Genomic DNA, 20,338 nt, shown 5'->3' with positions numbered 1-20,338 from the left:
GATGAGGTTGCAAGGCCAAGACTAATAAACTTGGACCAGTATCACCAAGAGGCACCACAGCAGCATCTTGAACAGCTGCTTGTTTCTGTTGCCTCTGGGTACCCACCAGCACAGCTCTTAGGAGACCTCTTGGATCGTCTACTTAGTGAAGCTCTAGGAGACCACGCATTCACACTGATAAAAAATAACACATTAATTGGAAGCAATCATCTCTAAATCCAAGCATTTCATACATGCCTGGATATTTCTAAATCATCCCTCCACTGCGTCCAGAAAATGTAGCAGAGCGTGTTCTTGGTAAGAGATGAAGTGTATTTACGTCAAGGTGTACAAAAACCCCTTAAATGACTCAAGATCTGAGCAGCCAAGAAAATGTAAAGTATTACTGCAATAAACATGTTTTCATGATATTTAATAACTGAAATTTGGAACAAATTTGCAGAGGTTGGCCAAGATGGTCTCTCCATCCTCGCGCTTTACGTCTCTTTGTCTATTGTTCCTTTTAATATATTGCATCTGTAAAAAAAAAATTGCAACCTACTTTATACAATTACTACACTGAAGTCCCAAGTAATCTATCAAGTTGTCATGCATTTTCTTCACATTAAACCTTTTAAAAATCTTTCCTTTTTTCTATGTTTCAAGAAAATGCAGAAGAATATTGGCTTGGCCCAAGAAGCAGCACAGTGAAACATGTCGTTCATCAAATCCGGTAACAAGAAGAGTTTGTGATACTGCGTCAGGAGAAGAAATAATCCCCAAAGTGGCATCTTGAAGTTTCGGAAGGTTTGTAAATCAAGAAAATTCAGACCACCAATAAACCTGCAATCAACAAAAAAACACTGGAAAAATTCCCTGCGAGTTGGTTCTGGTTACGGAGGTTTAGTGAACTCCCTTTGTGCGGCACTTCAAGCTACCCGAGACAGGGATCTGAGGTTGCCGCTGGTCCATGTCCCCTGAGGGAGGGACAATGGCATGGCCGGGGCTCACGGGGTGGCCGGACACCCGTCTGGGTCATGGAAAAGCACGGCGTTACCAAAGACTATTTATTATTAAGGAAAATGCTTTCATCTGTTGATGGCACCCAGAAACAATGAGCAGGAACACGAAGCAACGGGTGGGTGAGAGGGAAGGCGAAGGGAAACCGGGAATTATTTCAGCTGGGAACGGGATGAAATGCTGGGAGGAGGGGGATTATTTTGCCCATTAGTTTAAAAACTCTCCATGCCGAGGTTTGCAGCATTTGAGTGACCATCTCTACAGCAGTGTGCAGAAATACACAGGTATTTCCTTAATATCCATCAGCCCCTGATAAATGAGCTACAGAAGGGATGGGATAAAGCTCTAAGGATGGGAAGATGATGATCCCTCTTCTATGAACTACAGGGAAAAATCTTATCTCCAACTCTTCCTCAGTCCCTCTTCCCTTTATTGCCAAAAGAGAGTCCCTGCATCCCCTGGGAGCCTCAGCAACTCCCAGATACCGCGGCTGGGCACTCATCACTGGGTGCCACCACCTTTGGGATTGTAAGATAATAAAAAATAAAGGCAAAATGTGAAGTGCTTGCCTTCCATGGTTTCAAAATGCCGAAATCTCCGTCCCTGAACCCAGCTCATGCCGTTGGTCCTACTTCTTGCAAAACAAAGAAATCTGTTTAGGTTCCAGGAAATCCCACATGTTACCGTACTAATTTGAGCCCAACACCATTTGTGGTATTGTCAGGTCTTTAGGACGATCCCATGCCCATTCCCAATGTAGGAAAAACCTGTGTGCTTAATTATCTTCTTTAATAATTCCATGGTATGTGATTTATTAAACAGGTTCCTTATTTGTAAACAAAATCAGAGGCACAAATGTGTGGCGAGAGTCGCACTTCCTGGTGAAATAAGAGGCAGACAAAGAGCCCTAATGATGCACCAAAAACGCTCACCAAAAGTGTACTCTTTAAAAAGATCACCAATTTAATGCTTTTTGTATTTCATTTATCAGCCATGTAGTCATCATTCCCCTCCCTACCACCATCTGTACACACTTTCCCAATAGACCATCACAGCTGTCCCGTTTCTCACACAAACAGTACCTTTTATATGCTTCCCAACTGTTTTTAATAACTGTTCTGTGCACAGCACTGTACTTCCTTTGTTTTCTTTTCTTCCCCCCCCCCTTTTTTTAAAAAATATGAAAAAGAGATATAATCCAAACAAACAGGTCATCATCACAATCAGTGGAGGAAGGCAATTAAAATGTTAAAAGCCTCCACGGCCACTGACCCATCCGCGAGCCGCGCCAGCAGCCCCAGCACAGGGCTGCAAAGTTCCCTGGAGAAGTTGCTAAGGTAGACGACACTTGTTCAAAAAAAAAACACGTACATGAGCAAGACTGTCTGAGAAATCCCTCAACCTTTTTAATGAGGAAGTATTATTAATATTAAATACTGCTTCTGCAACCAGAGAAAGTTTTTTGAGGCTTTCAAAGTCCATTTATCAGCTCCAAGGCATCGCTGCCCTGTATTCTGGAACCGTGTGGACAGAAGTGTCCCATTTTCTTTTCAAACTCTGACTCTTCACTTTTTCCAAATGCCCCGTGTATCCTGACTTTGTATCATGGGTGCTCCTGCCTTCCCATCCGCCACCCCTCAAACTGCTGGAGCCCCAAACTGGGATGAACAGCACAAACTCATGATGAAGGCACCGTGCAGCCAAGGTAACTCAGCCCCAAGCCTGGGCAAACAAAGCCGCTTGCAAAGGGCAAAACTGGGAAGAGGTCCAGCCAGGAATGCAGAGAAAAGCAACAATTCCTTTGCCATCCACCTCATGGAAACCTACCCTACCAACAGGACGTTCAGGAATGAAAACTCTCTATGTTTGCTTTTGTCCAGGGCCATGTCCACAGCAAACTTCAGCAGGCTGCAGGGAGATGGAAGCACACAAATAGTCCCTCCGTCAGCACCGTACAGGATCACAGCAGGTAACCAGCTCTGGGATGGGACAGGGACACTGCTCATACCATCCTCATCCCATGACAGACAGCTTCACACCCTGGGGCTGCACACTGTGAGACACACCTCACTCTTCTAGGGGAGAGTTTATTACTAAAGACCACGTACGTGAAAAACAACTGGTCTGCTCAGTTCTCACCATGATTTTGCCCTCCAGCTTTTGACTGAAAAAGAAACAATGTCCATTTTTAAAGTGGGAGCTGAAGACATTATTTTGCCTAGAAATCACGCTCATATATCTAGGTTAGACAGAACAGGCACCTTGAAGATGCACTTCTGAGACACAAGTGCGCAACCCCGAACAACACCAAACTCCGTGGCCGAGTGTTTGTAAGTGCATCTGCCTAAGAAGAATCTAAATCAGAACTGTTGACGTCCTTCTCTAAGAAAAAGAAAATAAAAGCTCTTGACCACAGAAGTCCCACTCTGAACTGATTGCTGCGTGTTTTTCCCAACTTTTCCAGAAATACCCAACCTCCACCTGCTGCAAGGGCTCGGCTACTACCGAGGCTGGTGCTGCCCCAGCCAGGCAAACTGCTTGTGAAACTTTCACACAAAATTATGCAGGATTTACTTTTTAGATAAGCAACAACTACTTTTCCATTTTTGAGACAAAAACTAAACGTAAATAGGTTTGTTGGCTATTTTTAATGAAGTCCTTGTGGTGTCAGGAAAAGTCCTCATCACCACACAATAAAAGCATTGCAGTGGCCATCGTCCCTAAAAGCATCCCAACAATAGCTGGGCTTGAGAAAAGCATCCCAATACAAAGAATTCATTCTTCTGATTTACTTGAAACTACTTGGCCTCAAAAGAAGAAAAAAACCCTGAATTAAATTTAAATTTTACCCTATGTTTCCAGCATCACTCGGTGATTTGGCTGCTTTCTTCTATATCAAATTAAAACCTTAGTAGGTAAAAAGATCAGACAAATTTCAAGTGAATACCCTCAGGATGAAATCTGATTGACAATGTATTTTTGCTTTAAAATCTCCAAAGTGAGTGTTTATCTTGACAAAAAATGTAACAACTATCTAAATTGTCTTTTGATACCCTTACAGGAGTGCATCCCTGTTCGTTCAGAGCTTTACAAGGTATTTTAAACACAAAAATGGTGATTTAACCAGACGTGGTTTATTACAAAGCTCAGGCAGCTCATTATCTGTCCCTCACACACAAGATTAAAGTGGTAGATGCAGAAAAACACAGCATGAAAGAGGCTGTCCCAGCACTTTTCATTTAGTTCTTCACCCCTTGCTTCTCCTGAAGCCGTCAGCAGACTGCACAGAGCCTGGATTTGCCCTGAAAATTTTCTCCTTGCCAGGGGCTTTCCAGAGTTTAGCTGTAAGGAGATGCCTCCTCATGAAATACTTCTCATGAGTTTGTAAATGCATTTTGCACCTAACAATGATCACGCATGGTGGATTTCCTGGGCTGGAGAACACTCCTGCTTTCCCATTGTGTGCTACTTAGAATAATGGAATCGTTTGGGTTGGAAAAAATCTAAAAGAACACTGAGTCCAAGTGGGGTGACAATGGCTGGGATAAGATGAGAGATGTACAGCACAGAGGACAGTGCAGAAAAGGTTCAGACTTTGTTTGGATACTGATGCTATGGGCATATCATGGATATAGCGAATGGATTAAACCAAGGAGCAGAAACAACACTGGCTACCTCTCTGTGGCCAGGGCTTGGTGACATGGTGGCAGGTCTGGAGAATGTGCTGTTACCTGCAGCTCTCATGGGTGAATGCCATGCTGGTTTTACACCTGTGCAAGGTGTGCTCCATCCCTCTGGGCACCTCTCTGTGCCACCATCCAGCTTCCCAAAGTCACAGCAAGAGCTGGGGATGGACACAACCTCCCCATGCACCAGGTGGGTGAGATGGGCAGGAGAAACCCACCAGCAGTCCCCCCCAGGGAACACCAGGGGCTTCCCACTGTACCATGAGGGTGTCCTGCTGGAGGAGACCTCAGCGCTACACCCTTTTGTGACGCCTTCAAACCACATTTCTACATCATCAAAAAATCCAGAGCACCAGGAATTTTTCTCTCATTGACCAAAACAACCACCAGGTACTGCACTCACATGACCCTGTCCAGCACAGGCTGTTCACCTGGCCAAATTACCCTGCTTTGGACACCTACCAACCCCATGATAATTTTGTGCTTCACTACAGATATATCTCACCCCAAAACATGAACATGCTGAAACATCCAATCATGTTCTGGCACGCATGCCAAAAAAAAAAGCCCATGGCAACAAAGACGACAGCTTGCCAATGGCAGCTGCTGCACGCACACACAAAATTAAACTATATTCTTCTGAAAAGGGATATTATTATGGCATTTGTTTCCCCTCACCCTCACCCATTCCCTCCCAAAATAAAGGGGGAAATATCAACACATCTCAAACATTAGGAGAGATGGATTTTTAAAAAAAAAAAAAAAAAAAAGAGGCATGGGATGGAGAATTTGGGGTTTAATAGGCGATCCAACTGGGATTGGGGCTGAATGCATGGAACTGCCCTGAAATACTGGCTCACCTATGAGAGTTATAAGGCACGAGCAAGTAAAACATCTGGAAAGGCCTGAGGGCGCTGAATTGCCTCAAGTTTGGTTAAGCCACCCCTCAGTTATAACACGAATCTGCAAACACATTTCTGTGCATTAAAGAGAAGCTGATGACACCCATCCCTGCCTCCTTCCCCCCCGGTATGGACCTGCTGAGTGCCTCCCAAGCTGCAATGCAATGCACAAGAGAGCCGTCTCCTCACTGTGAAGATAAATGTCATATTGGACCTCTGACATCATGTATTCTCCAAGTAATTATTTTTGATATCATAAGAGTTGTACAGGGTGCACAATAAAATTAAAAAGTAGAAAGCAAGGTTAATAAGATTATCGTGTTGGTATAATAGGTAATGCATTTTGCAGTATATCCTTAAATCTGCCCTCTCCAAGCATAATTAAATAACTGTGATTTATATTTTAAAGGAACGCAGACATGCCGTGTATCCTCCTACCCACATATGCTAATTACTTTCAGCCCCTAAAACTCACACAGTTGTTTGCAGCTTTTTAATCCTCATGTGTAAATAACCCAACTCAGGTCCAAGTTATGAACAATAAAGTCCAGGAAACTTTCAGAAGAGCTTGTCATTAAACCCACCTCGATTTTATCTCACTGATCTAATGGCAATAATGTGTGCCGAAACCCACGGGAAGGAGGAACAACTCCCCGGGGCCTTCACACTGGCCCCGGCCATGACATTGGGACAGCATTTGGACTGGGAAGGTGGATATTAATGGAGAAGAGATCAACACCCTTTAGGAGGAGCCGATGGATGTACAAGCTCAGGATACCCCACCTGGGTCTCGCCGTGGGTCTGGGTGCACCGTGGTGGCACTGGGATCGTGGGTGACGTGAGCCCACACGCTTCCCTCTAGGCCGAACTCAACCGCGCCGCTCTCCATTTTGACTCGCACGTGAGAGCCTGGCACACAAAATGGAGGCCCTCGTGTGTTTTACAGGCAGCGGCTACGAATCCAGCCCAAGTCCACCCGCTCTACGCGCCACATCCTGCTCCTACATCCCGAGCCACAACGGTGCCACACACAGGGCTGAGCTCAGGCGCCTTACATCCACCCCTGGCGTAGGGACATGGGGCAAAGGTAGCTAAAAACACTTAATATATATAAATACTCTGGTTTCCCTTTAAAATTAATTACACCGTGATGATGTTCAGGCACTGCCTTTTCAACTGGGGAGAAAATGCTGCAGGCCCCAAAAGAACTTGCTGCGATAAAACTGCCCCACACATCCAAGGCACCGTGACCCAGGTGCTGATGTCAGTCACAGTTTTTGGTGTCTCCCGTAATGCAGGCAACAATAAACAACAACCAAAGATGTGGTTGCACCACATGAACGGGAAAACCAAAGTGATTAAAATGAGTTTTAGCCCCCCGACAAGGCTTATCTACCACAAGCCCTCACTGGCGTAAGGAAATGTCCGGGTTGGCTGCTGTTAGGAGGCTAAAATAATTTCCCCTGAATTTACAGCCTGTAATTTAATCATCAGCTCCAGCCCTTGTCTGTGAGGAAAGGAGCAGGGGCACAGCCAGATCCATGGCTCCCAGTGAGGATGCCCCAAATTCATTTTGCTGGGGACAGTCACTGAGGCCTGGAGGGTCCCACATGTGTAGGAAAGTGCAGGCTTTTGGGGAGAGGTTGAGGGTTTTTGGGGCAGCGGGTTGGAGTTTGTTTGCTGGTTGTAAAAACCTCACCAGTGCCTGAACCAGAAGCATCAGGGGGAGGAGGAGGAGCTGTGAAGAAGCTCAAGGCACAGACAGCAAGGAATGCCCTTTCCTTTACATCCGAATGGGGAGAAAATACATAATTGTAATAATAAATAGTGGGTTTTATGAACAATTAGGATTCCACTGTCTCTTTGAAGGGTTTGAAAAGCTGACATGATGTTTTGGGTTCTCCAGATTCAGCTTTGAGGCCTCAACCAAGAGAAACATTCAGCCCTGCTGTGTACAGCAGTGACCACAACAAAGATTGTGGTTTCTCCCACACTCGCCTTAAATAGATCTAAATTAATGCTATTCATCATTGGGTGGAAAAGAAGGGAAATATAAAAGTGCAGTTGCTTGTAGAAAAGCCAGAAGCATTGGGCAACTTTCTTACCGCTCACAGGCTTCTCCTGCTTCTGCACCTCGGAGCAAGGAGGCATGGAAATAACACACCCTTATACTGTCCAAACCCTCCACCTGGAAAACATCCTGGGCATATGAAATACGCCTTTATCCCATGTTTATTTGTTGTTGCTGTTGTTGTTGTTGGAGAAAGGGAAAAGCTAAACCACATGACTGAACTCCTGCCAGGGGTTCGTGATAGAGCAGGCCGACCCGAGTGCCACACCAGTTAGTATCTGAATTATCACGGATACTCACCGGCTCAGTTACACCCGCAGCGGGAGAGCAGTTGTCCCACCTAAATCCTGCTTCTGTCAGCTCCCACCCTGCTCATGGCTGCAGCGAGCAGCCAGTCCCACTCCCCAAAGAGGAGATCATCCAAAGATGGGGATATCTCTCTGTGCCACGCGGGGTGTGTAGGTCGCCATGTTTCATGCATGCCCATGATAGGTAGGTGCATGAAATTTGGGGTGTTGAGGAGCTGTGGCTGTCCTCTCCTCACCTCTCCCAACTGAGATAGAGACCCAGGCTCCCACCACTGACTTTTTATGGGTACTTTTTGTAAGGCTAAAACAACACAAAATCTGCCTTCTCCTTTTATTCCTTGAGGGCAGAAATACTGTGAGATGTCTTAGTGTCACTTTTTTTCTTTAAAGCTACAGATGTCTCACTTTGGCAAAAAATAATGGAGCAGAAAAACAACTCTATCAGCCCACAAACATTAAAATCTCAGCTGAACACTGATCTGCTCAGGTTCTTCTGGGCATGCACTGGGAGCCCTGTGCAGGGAACACATGTGAGATACCTGCTGGAAAGATGCCTCAAGTGTTTTTTTGGTAAGACTAAATGCAATCTGTCTGCAGTAAAAAAAACTTTCAAGATGGTTTTGGATATACACTGGAACAGCCATGAGCTGGAAGTACGTTTTTCAAAGCATTATAGGTGGAGGGAATGTCATGGATGCTTTAAAAGTCTTCAGATAGGCGTAAAAATGACACATACATTACGCATTATATCCACAGAACAAACACCATTTGAAATGTGCCCCTTTTTAACTACCATTATGATCTGTCTAAAGAGCATTTTGGTTGAAACTTGGGAGGAAAGGAGAAGAAAAAAAAAAAAAAGCCCACTGATCTTACACCTGCTCTTTAGCAGTGGGAAGTAGGTTCTCAATCTGTTAACATGACCATCTGGCCAATCTGCATATCACGGCTATCTGGATTACCGTACGATGGAATGACAATAACGTAGCCAAAACAAAAGTAAAATGCATCAAAAACTAACGGGAGCGCAAGCCCTTTTGATTTCAAATTAAATAATAAATGCGGTATCAGAGCAGAGCGAGAAAGTCAGCTAAATAATTAAAAATGAGCCTTCACTCCGGCATAATTAAGTAAACAATATGGTGTGTGTTTCTGTATGAGCCAGCAATAGTTTCCACCGTCGAACGCTCCACTTCTGCAGAGCAGCGATCAGGAGTTGAAGGCGCTGCGACAGCTCTTTCGGTGACGTACGGTATTGTCAGGACACCTCTGCCACCCCTGCGACACCCGGCCCGGCTGTGGCTATTAACAGGATTAATGCAGCAACAATCAATACTAATTGCACTAAAAGATTACAGCGCGAAGCCTCGGGTACCTCTCGGACCCCCCAAAACCTCCACGGCTACGGGGGCTTCTGCATTAACCCATCTTTGGGTTATTCCCATCGATGCCTCTTTATGGTGGTCCAAGTAGAATATTTTAAGTCTGTCAACGGGAACATAAAATGGGTCGTGCTTAAAGTTCAAGGTCATGTGCTATATACCACTGCCCAGCAATTAGCCACAGAGCACATCTAGAAGTTAAGTAAATTTTCAGGCACAGAAATAAGGCTGAGTTCTGGCTGCCTTCGAGTCTAAACGTGAAAAGAAGAACGGGTTTGCGCAAATAACATCTAGCCCCAGATTTTTTCTTAAATTTGGGATTTTTAAATGTCCTTCTGAAAGATTAAAAGATTTTCTCTGCCACAAATATCTCGCGACTTTAATTCTCGCCCAAAGCGCATAACGATGGCCGGCCAAAAAAATAAACCAGGCATTGCAGCATCGCCTCCTGGCCCACCATCCCGCTTCGGCCACTGGAGAAGTCTCTAAAAACTGTGACCTCTTAGAAAATTTAACTACTTCTATTGCAAATCTATTCTCCAATCTGACCACATTAGCAGGAGGAACTCCAAAGCAGTAAAAAACTCCAGAAAGTTCTCGGTTGAGTGCCTACTAATGAACAAAGGTTAACTTTATCTAAAAGGTCAAATGCCTGGTGGCTAAGGTTGTGACCTTAACAACTTAAATTGTGACCTTGCCACGTGCCTAGTATATTGTAGATTCTGATACAGATCATCTGGTAAAGGACCGGTCATAAATTAGCTTTACTGTTCGACTCCCACAAAGAAAACGGTTTGCCACAATGGTTTCCAACTTGTCATTTGATACAAGAGCAGAATAAGTGAAAACTAAAAAGCAAACCCAAGTTCAGGGTACAAAAATGCCGCCTGCTTTTAGTTAAGCAGATTAGAAACTGCAAACTGAGAGCAATACTCTAGATTTCAATACATTTTTTTGGTCAACCTCTAATTCACAAAGCACCGATCTTCCCTTCCTTTTTTTTTTTTTTTTAAATTTCTTTTTTTTTATCCTTTTAATGAAAATTACATGTAGTTTTGCCTATTTGCATATTTTTGTTTTCTCTTTCTAGCCAGTTCTTAAAGAGAATAATTGATTTCAGTAGCTTTGTAAGAAGCACTATTTAAATCTGTGCACATGTGTTCCCTTACAGATGATAGTGCCTACTGAAGGAAAAGCATGGATTCAAAGCAATAATTATCCTACATGTTTAGAAGGAAAGGGACATCTTGCTGCCGAAGTCATCTCGAATAAGGGCATCTTGGAACAGAATACTCCCCCCAAGAAAAGAAGACGAAAAGTGGGGGGGAAAAAAAAAACCCACAAGAAAAAGAGAAGCGAGCACTATGGGTGAAAAGGTCACAATGGTTTTGGCACGTATCTTCAAGCACGTTTCGGAGTCTGTGCCTCCTGCCAATACTGGCAACTTCTCAAAACTTTTAAGGAGGTAAAAACATTGTTTAGTGTTTACAAATCTTCTGTACTACAGCAGATGCTTGTCAAATCCGCTATATGTAAGTTGACCAGCCTACCTAATATTTGCGCTGGCGACTTCCTCCTTATAAATACGCGGTCCATACATTTGGGGAGCGAGGTCTGATGGAGTTGGAGACAAAGGACCCTTAATATTTTTTTCTTTTGTAATTTTCCTGTTGCGCACCCGGCACAAGCTGCCATTACTGCGGGTCTGCGGGAACCAATGGCTGTCAACTTGGCCAATGTTCAGGTGTAACAAAGACTGCTGGGATACATCAGAGGGGGGAAAAAAACGGGAAAAAAGGGGGAAGAAAAAGAGGTAGCTCTACGCAAGGCTTTCGGTACACCTCTGTGAAGCCATATAGACAGCGACCACGCTGTGCCGCCTCCCAAAAATCATCTTGTCCCCCTCCCCGCTGAGGTTTAGCAGGAATACGCCAGCACACGCTCCTGCATTGAGAGCACAATGCAATGCGTGCAATCAGCAAACAACGGCCGAAAACACGGCGCGGTGCGCTCTGTACGGGCGCGTGGCTGCTCACACAAATCCCCAAATCTAACCCCAAAAAACCGTGTGGAGGCCTTGTACTGAGTTTCCGTGGCAAACACCCGAGTCTGAAGGACAATCGGTGCGATCACTGCCTGTTGAAGATGGAGGCAGGAATAAATAACAGTTCGCTATCAAGACTACTGGCGTGCTGATAAGATGGTATATCCCTAATCGCAATATTGAACTTTTATAATGTCTACTGCTCGACTGTTGCAACAGGGAGAAACCCCTTGAAGCTCCCCAAAATCCTCCCACCCATGGGTTTGGTCTTTTTCTCCCCATACTACATTTCTGTGACCCTACATGAAAGCTAAACCAAGACCGTTGGTTTCTATCAATGATTTGTGCGCTCCACGGAGGGCCTGGGAAATACAACATGGATCAGTATTTACCAGCACCATGCTATAGATAAATCTAAATAATAAGTATCTGCATGCTGTAGATCAGTAAATAGACATTTATAGCTTATATTTGGATATCAAAGCATTTTAAATTTATCACCCCCCTCCAACATGCGGAGGAGGAAACTGAGGCAGACAAAAGGTGACTGAGGTGTGAGTCCATGGTCCCCTCAGGGTTGGCGATGGAACAGGAGGTGACCTGAAATGCCCCAGCCTCAAACTCCCTTCAGTTAGCCATTTATCCATAATCCTTCCTTCACGGTGGCCATAATAAAGCGCAGAGTAAATAAAAAATTTTCCTCAATATTTGCCTACTTCCCTTTCACCATAAACGAGCACTATGATTTACCACCTCACACCGAAGTGAGAAGTAAATGCTGCAGCTTATCTGTAGGAAATACCATGAGGATACTCGAAAGTTATTTCCGAACAGGGATCGTATCTGTAAAATCCCAGCGGCGACATTGCCTAACACAACAACCATGGCAGGGACTCAGCGCAGAAAAACTTTGGGGAAGCCAAAACTTTCTGCAAGACCCTCTGAAAGAAGCTGGCATGGGAAATGCAGGCTCCCTGGGCTGTAATGTGCTTGGATTTCTTACCAATAAATATTTATACAGAAGTGGTTTCTACTAATATGATCCTTTCCCCCTTGCTCCTCTGTTTTCCAGCCTGTCCAGCCCCTCAGCTCACAAGTCAGGCTAGGCTGGGGGACCCACACATCCCATACGTGAAAACTCGGGGCCTCACACTTCACACATGCACATTTCTCTGCACTACAATCACTCAGGAGAACTACAATAGCACATTATTTTATGCCAGTCAACATACTACACATCCTCTGAGCACACTGAGTCACACCGCAGGCAGAGCGTATTTTCTGTTGGAGTCTGGGATCCCAAGATTTTCATCACACATTAAAACACCTCATCCCCTCCTCATAAGCACAATATTGTCAAATCAGGAATTTTTTTCAAGACCTGCTTAGCTTTTAGGTGTATAAACTGTGATATTTTGGGGGTTTAAATGTCTCCTTTTCCCCCTAGGATTACCCAGAGGTTTGTTTTATGCCCACTCAAGACCTGATGACTAGGTTTGCTATCAAGGGACTGTCTTTTCCTTTCCCTCCAATACTGCAGGATTTATGTTCCCCATCTCATCCCTGTGGGGTGAGGATACCTGGTACTCCTGACCCGCAGTTCTCAGGCATCTCTAGCCCACCTAGACAACTTTGTGCATAACATATGCAAACTTTATTTAAAAAAAAAAATAAATTAAATTAAAATCTATCTGCTTTCCCCCAAAATTAAAATAAAGGAAGCCGCATCCAGCTGTGAGCCCTCCTAGTATAACATTCAGGATAACATCTGTGAAGGATGCCCAAAATGCTGTTAACTGCAGAAAACAAGAACCACTTTTATGTGGCTGCACCTTAAAAACCCCATGGAAAAAAATAACAAAAAAAAAAAAAAAACAACAATTTGGGGGGGGAAGTTTTTGGCACCCTCCTCGCCACCCCGGGAGAGCGATAACAGGCATCCCCAGCTCCCTCCCCGGCTCATGCAGCCGCCGCTGGGGCACGGCACCCGGCACGGAGATAACCGAAAAGTTGAAGAAGGTGGTAGAGAAAGGCACTTACCTGCTGCGTGCACAAAGTATGCCAAATATAAATCGAGTTCCTTAACAGAAACTCCTATATGGTGGGGCTGTACGCACAGCCCGGGGTTAGAGCACTGTGGGGACTTTACAAGGCGCTCGCCATCAGTACTTTCGAGCGGAATACCTTTAAATAAAATCACCATAACAAGGTCCAACCTCCAGACCTTATCTGCCTGGCGAAGGCAGTCAATTCTTCTCATCTTGCCCTTCTGGTCTGGATTGGAAAGAACGCAACACGGAGGCTTTTTTCCTGTGACTGTGAGAACAAAATCCTCCCGAAATTCAGGCCTGATATCTTTCCGGAGCTTTGCCAGAAGTCTGGATGCCCATTTTTGCTTTACCTCGGGTTTTTCACTTAGCAGTTCGTCCTTCACGGCTCTCTCTTCCTCTTTTGACATGCGTTTTTCATGTTTTTTGAAGTATTTTCTTTTTCGGGCTTGCAGGTTGAACCACGTGTACGCAAACGCTCGGACGTGAGGCAGAAGTGCTTCGATGAAGGGATGAAATTCATCCTGAAAAAAGTTACAGAGAAGGGTCACCATCAACAAAGAGCCTTCAAAAACGGGGGTTTTGCAGGATGGTGAGAATTACGAGGGTGCTGATAAATTTTAGGGGCTGTGGGACCCCTCGCTGATGCGCCCCGAACCCGCCACCGCCACATCCCCGCTTCCCTTTTGCGCCGACCCGAAAACTCCGCTCCCGCCCCTCAAAAACAGGGTCCAACTTCAACCAAGCGCCCAGATTGAGATGGTGCAACGCTGGCACCCTTTCCCCAGTCCCCAAACCTTTTAAAAAAATAAAAAATAAAAAAAAAAAGGAGCAGAATGAGTTAAAAGCCAAGAACTCTTCTGCAAGTCCACTTGCGGAGTGCGTATCTCCCTTTGCTCTCTCCCTGACCCCGCTGCTTGCGGTGTAGCCAGCGTTTGCCCGCCAATTTGGCAAATCCTAAACATTTGGATGCCAATCAATGTTTGTATGGGGAAGTCTAAAGTATAGTAAAACTTTCCCTAAGATATATTTGGAAATAGCAGCCGGCAGAATAGTAAAATGCCACTATAGCTGTATATACAATTACAATGAAGGGTGGTTTTCACTCTGGCTCCTAAACAGTGAAGGGAGCGAGAAGTACCGCGGTAGATTTATCCCACAAGCGCAATCATAACCAACACTAAAATCCTAGAAAAAGCAAGCCTTGCAATTTATCTTTTTAATATTTTTGCTTATATTTAGTCAAAAAGAAAAAAAAAAATTAAAATTGCTATCTGGGCATATTAGGGAAAGTCAAACTCTGAGACTTCCCATAAAATAAAAAAAAAAACAAAACAAAAAAGCCAGGAAAAATTGAAAAACGCGGTAAACAAAAAACTGTAGCACAAGTTGTGCAAATACGCGAAAAATTATTAATTGCGTCAGATTTGCAGTTATTTAAAAAGAAATGCCCTACTCGGAAAGTTAGTTCGGCCATCCGGAGACACTGCTGGTTTTGTGTAACGAGGAGTTAAAGATCACCCCTCGCCCCTGCCACAAAAATAATCGCAATTAAAATTATGCTAAAAACAGGCGAGAAAGACCCGTTGATTTTTTTCTAATAATTATATATATATATATATACATATATCTTTTTTTCCCTCACTAAATATTACATTAATCAGCCAAAGAGATCAAAATACGTTATAATATACTGGGGCCATGCTTTTTGTTTTTTTCCCTGAATAAATGAATGAACCAACTCCAGGCTGCATATAAAAATATATCCAGGCTGTGGGGCCTGATCCAGCGCTGTGCGCTGGGGACGTCCCTGCTTCCAGTTCCTTTTTTTCTCAGGATTGGGCCCTCCAGGAGGGAAAAATAAAGTAATTTGTGAAACGTTTTCCCCAGCATGGGAAAAGCCACCCGCTGCCTTCCCCTGTGCGAGGAAACGTTGGGGATTTTTCAGATTAACAAACTAACTTTTTTTTTTTTTTTTTAATTATCCCATGGAGTACATTTTCTACCCAAATCATTGTGGGTCATGCAAATACGGTTATTAAAAGAGACATCTTACTTCCTTTCAACACTTTATTTTAATTTGCATTGTTCTTTTCAGAAATTATGAAAAAATTGAGAAATCAATAGTAGAAATATCTATCAGCAAAATCCTGCTGTAATTCAAGACCTTCTGCTGACTCCCCAAAAGCTTTCACTGCACTTATTTTGAGTGACCCCAGAATTGCAGATACTTAAATCTATAGGTAGCACCATTGCATTTATTTTTATTTTAAACAGAGATTGTTAAAAACTTTCTTAACAGCACAATATATTTCATTAGAGCAGAGCGGCAGCAATCAAAGTACTATGAATGATTATTAAAATAAAAGCAGGTAAAATAAAATAAATCACTCCAGTGATTGGCACATTCCTCCTTTTTTTCCCCTACTCTACGAGAAATGATGATAGTTTCAAATTTCAATAAAGTTTAAAAAAAAAAAATTTTAAAAATTGCTGTGAGTTTGCAATCGGCAGATTCAAAAAGTGAGAGGAGGCACAATCCCAGCACATGGAGCTGCTCTCACCCACCAGAAACAGCTCTCACGGGGGGGGAGGCAAGGGGGGAAAAAGAAGAAAAATACAAAAACTACAGGTCTCTACAAGCCATTAAAAATAATAAACCCTCCCTCCTGATCTCTCTTGTCCTTCCCTTTCCCCACTCAGGGAGAGTCAAGGAAAAAAGGCCTTTTGTCAAGTGGAAGTTTATCTGCGAAGGTACACAGAGCAGAGAGGCTCGACAGCCCCACAGCGAGCCAGGGCAGCGCTTCCAGCCTTCCCACTTTCCAAACACGTCTTGGTACATCCTGAAATATTTTAACTTTTCTGCTTTAAGCAGCGCTTTGTCCTGCCTGATCTCATGTGCTCGGGACTTTTTTGGCTTGGTGCTGGATAACATCCAAGAGAGAGTTGCTTTAACCTGCGCTAAAGCTGATTTCTACGATGTGGACCTGAAAAAGGGGAGGTAAAAACAACACCCCCCAAAAAAACCCACTTAAAAAAACCAAAAAGCACTAAACCACTTTAAAGGGGGGGGGGGGGGGGAAGCCAAGATGCTTTTTGGTGCAAAGTCTGGGTCTGTGGCTGAAGTAAAGGAGAAGCACCGCTGCTCGGGCGCGAGGTGTGCACGTCCCTATTACACCCTAATGTGTCTTTTCAAAATGGTGTATGAGGAGAAAAGGTTAACGACTCATAAACAGACCAACTTTCAAAGTGTCTTGGTAAACACGCTGCTCCGGAAAATCGCACCGCTTCAATCTCAGCGCTGAGGTATTAGCAAAGTCCAAGTGGAAATAAAAGCAGCCAGGACTGATCAAACAGAATTGGGCTGGACGCGGGGACGGAGGGGGGGAGCAGCTTCTGCACAATGCAATTTTTTATTTCAGTGGCGCTACAGCCCCCCCAAAAAACCCAAAAAGTTTCGGAAATATGACAGTGCAAGTGTGCTAACAGATGTGCAACTTATCTGCAACCTCACTGCACAATAGTAGGATTTTAAGGAACTGGTAGAAAAGGCAGTGATCTTTCCCTGTCCACAAGCTAGCTTGAAGGGAAACTTTGAAAGTATTTGATAAAACCGTTTGCTTTCTCCTCTCAGTGTTGGATGGGTTACCCAAAAATAAAAGACACCAGAAAGCTGGCAAAGCAGTAATAAAAAGTTGGGGTTTTCTTTATTGCACTCCTCTCCAAAGTTTGAGGATACAGCTCTTCTGAGAGCTGCCTGTTTCTAAGCAGCACCTAAAATTTGGGCCGCACAGTTCTGTACTGTTCATCCCAAAATTCTCCTTTGCTCTTCAAAAAGGTGTTAAAAAAAAAAAAAAAACAAAAACCCTATGACAAAAGAACCCCAACCCCAACCCAAAGGGGCCTTCGATAATGTAATCCTGCAAAGGAGGCTTTGAAACAATGTATTTCTGCAGATCTTTTTGAAATTAATCCAGCTACAGCGACCCTTGCTAATATTTTTACAATCCATTTGCTTGTAAATGTGAGGAGACGTGCATATGTTCCCCAACTATTTCCTAGCTCCTCAGCAGATATGTAAATGGAACGATGTTTGGATTTTTCCTGACAGATGACACAAAATGCTTGTGCCATTTTGGTTCCAGGGCTTGGATAAATATGCTCAGAACCAGGATTTCTGTTTGTTTTCCTTTTCTAACCCGCTTTCAAGAGCTTCCCTTTAAATCTGAACCAAAACTTGACCAAAAAAAAAAAAAAAAGAAAAAAAAAAAATCTTTCCCAAAACTTGTATCAATAAAAGCTCTTGAAACGATAACATAGGAAATTACTTGCAATAGCTCAGGGCTCGCCCCCTTTTTCTAGAGAAAAATGACAGAATCACCTAATTGATCCTTCGGAGGGAAGAGTTTGTCAGGAGGCCTCTAATCCTCCTATTACTTTCCCAAACGTGCAGCAAGAATGCGACATTTTCCTAACGGAGTCAAAGCACATGCCTGGCTTTCTGCTTTTCTTTTGATAAATTAAAGAAAAAAAAAAAAGCGGTGGGGGGAGGGGGGGGGCGACGGACGGGGACACGACACGACTGGGCCAGGGAGCAACCAGCCCAAGGATTTATTTTCTCTCCTTAATGTGCGACTGGGCCTACTGAGCCCCAGAAGCCCCACGTGGAGATGCCAAGAGCGTCGGCGCTGCGGGCCCTGCACGGAGCGTCCGGGGGTCCCTCTTGTGCAGCCGCTGCGCTGACAAAAACCAGGTATTTCTCAGAGTTGAATTAAAGGCACAAACTTTGCTCAGGCACAGCCCGGAGTTGCTGCATCCCATCCTCTGCAAACTCCCGCTGTTCACATTTTCCTCCTGCCTTTTGAGCAAGTGTACGGTTTGGAGTTTCGTGCCCCCGCCGGCCTGGTGTTTTCTCGCCAGCACCCCAAAATTTGGGGGAGGCTGAGGAAGGAGAGGGGACCGCAGCGGGAGAAAGGGACAAAACTTTTGCAGCTCTTCGGGCTGCCTGTGAAGCTGCCGCCCCTCTCCCTGCAATTCCTTGCCTTTTTCTCGACGGAAAGAGCCCGGAGAGGCTTTCTCACCGGGAGAAAAAAAAAATATTCCAATTAAATTAATAAGAATAATGTAGTCAAAATCTCCTGCAGGAGGAAATAATCTGGGGTTTGAGTCCGCCACAAAGCATTTCCTCGTTAAACCATTATATCCTGCTAATTGAAGGGGTGTAATTCAGCGTCCTGCAGCAGCGCGAGGGGAAAAGGGGGGTCGGGGACTCCGCGGCCGCGCAACCGGGGGGCACCGCGGAGCGACACCCCCCCCTCCGCTCCCCGCGCAGCCCCGTCCCGCCGCGAGCGGGGGGCGCAAAAGTTGCGCCGAGTGCCGAGGGGGCCCGATCCGCGGGCGGGAGGGTGCCGGGGGGGCACACGCGGCACACACGGGACAAGTTTGCGGGTGTCCGTGTGGGGGGACACACGCTCGGTGCCCCGGCTGGGGCGGCCTCCGCGGGTGCGGAGGGAGCTCTGCGCGGGGGCGGCCGCACCGCGCCGCACCGCGGGAGCGAGCCCAGGTGCGGGGGACGGTCCCTCTCTCCGTGCCCGGAGCGCTGGGGGGGTGCGGAGCCGGCGGGGCCGCTCCCGCGGAGCCCCGAGCGCGGTGCCGGGGGGTGCGGGCCGCGCCGTGCCCGGGGCGGGGAGCGGCGCAGCGGCTCCAGCTCTGCCCCGGGGCCGCGGTGGGGGGCGGTGGGGGGCGCCCCGGCGCGGGCGGCGGCATCGATCGCGGATGACCAAGCACGGCGGGGCTGTGCGGGTCGTCCCGCAGCACCGCGCCCGCGCGGCCCCCCCCGTTAATTAAAGCATTAATAAGTAGGCGCCATTAGCCATGTGCCGACACAAATGGCCGTGCGGGAAGGGGGTGGAGGGGGGGGGATGCGAGCGAAAGGCAACAAAGTTAGTTTCGGCGAGCGGCGGTGGTGCCCCTTCCCCGGCGCGCACGGCCGCGCACCCCCGCAGCGCCGGCCCCACCGCGCCCCGGCGGCCGCTTACCTGGGTGAGACAGAGCGGAGAATACATGACTGCTGCGGGGGGCTGCGGTTTGGAGGTGTGCGTGTGCGGGGAGAGAGGGAGAGAGAGAGGGGGAGAGAGACAGAGGGAGAGGGAGAGAGAGGAGGGGAAAAAAGAGAGAGAGAGAGGAGAGGAGGGGGAGCCCCGAGCCTGCTTCTTGCTTTCACATTTCCAACTCTGCCAAACTGCAGCCAGCGCGGAGCCGCTCCATGAGCTGAACTTTAACCCCGCCTCGACTTTCCCGCACTACGCGCTCGGCATGCCTGCCCCGCGCGCCGTTAAAGGCATAGCGCTCGCTGCGCGCCCCTCCGCCGCCCCCGCTCCGCGCCCCTCCGCTCCGCTCCGCGCCCCTCCGCTCTGCGCCGCGCACCGCCCGCCCCGCGCCCCGCGCCGCCCGCCCGCGGGGGCGGGGAGGGGCGGGGAGGGGGCTGCGGCGCCGCCGCCTCCCTCCGCCCCGCCGCCCCGCAGCGCGGCCAGCCGCGGAGCCGAGAGGCGAGCGGGGCTCGGCTCAAAGTTTTCCTCTTTTTACGGGGGTGTGTGTGTGTGTGTGTGTGTGTGTGCGCGTATTTTTTCTATCACAAATGTTATTTATTTATTTATTTGTTTGTTTATTTATTTATTTTGCTCTGCCCGGGGGCTGCGGCTCCGCTCGGCCCTTGACCATGGAGGGATGGGGCGGGGGGGAGGCCGGAGGAAGCGGCGTTGCCTTCCACAACTTTCCCCATCCCCTTTGGCACTTGTCATTTTAAATCAAGCGCTTTAGAATCAAGGGTGCTTATTCCACATTAAAAAAAAAAAAAAAATTCTTCTAAAAAATAGCAACACATAAATTCCTCGGCACA

At 46.3% G+C, this 20,338-nt stretch overlaps 1 protein-coding gene across 12 annotated transcripts in view; it reads right to left on the bottom strand.

Annotated features, from left to right (window-relative positions):
* NFIA (nuclear factor I A) overlaps positions 1-19,842 on the bottom strand; it is a 248,965-nt gene extending 229,123 nt beyond the window's left edge. For 4 of the 12 annotated variants that reach the window (XM_014250706.2, XM_014250707.2, XM_014250712.2 and 1 more), the window contains exons 1-2: positions 19,479-19,841; positions 13,433-13,964 (exon numbers count right to left, since the gene is read on the bottom strand). In XM_014250706.2, the coding sequence (XP_014106181.1) occupies positions 13,433-13,964; positions 19,479-19,505 (559 nt within the window). In that variant the 5' untranslated portion in view covers positions 19,506-19,841. Of the gene's footprint in view, positions 1-13,432; positions 13,965-19,478 lie in introns of all 12 variants that reach the window. The other 8 variants (XM_014250711.2, XM_014250713.2, XM_005521213.3 and 5 more) reach the window with 3 other exon arrangements.
* Between the last annotated feature and the right edge of the window lie 496 nt (positions 19,843-20,338).

Source organism: Pseudopodoces humilis, chromosome 10 (genome assembly GCF_049639895.1).
Source record: "Pseudopodoces humilis isolate 2021_Gansu_Grassland_sample_001 chromosome 10, ASM4963989v1, whole genome shotgun sequence".
NCBI lineage: Eukaryota > Metazoa > Chordata > Aves > Passeriformes > Paridae > Pseudopodoces > Pseudopodoces humilis.
Note: the sequence above shows the minus strand (reverse complement) of the source record. Positions and strands in the feature narration are given on the sequence as shown.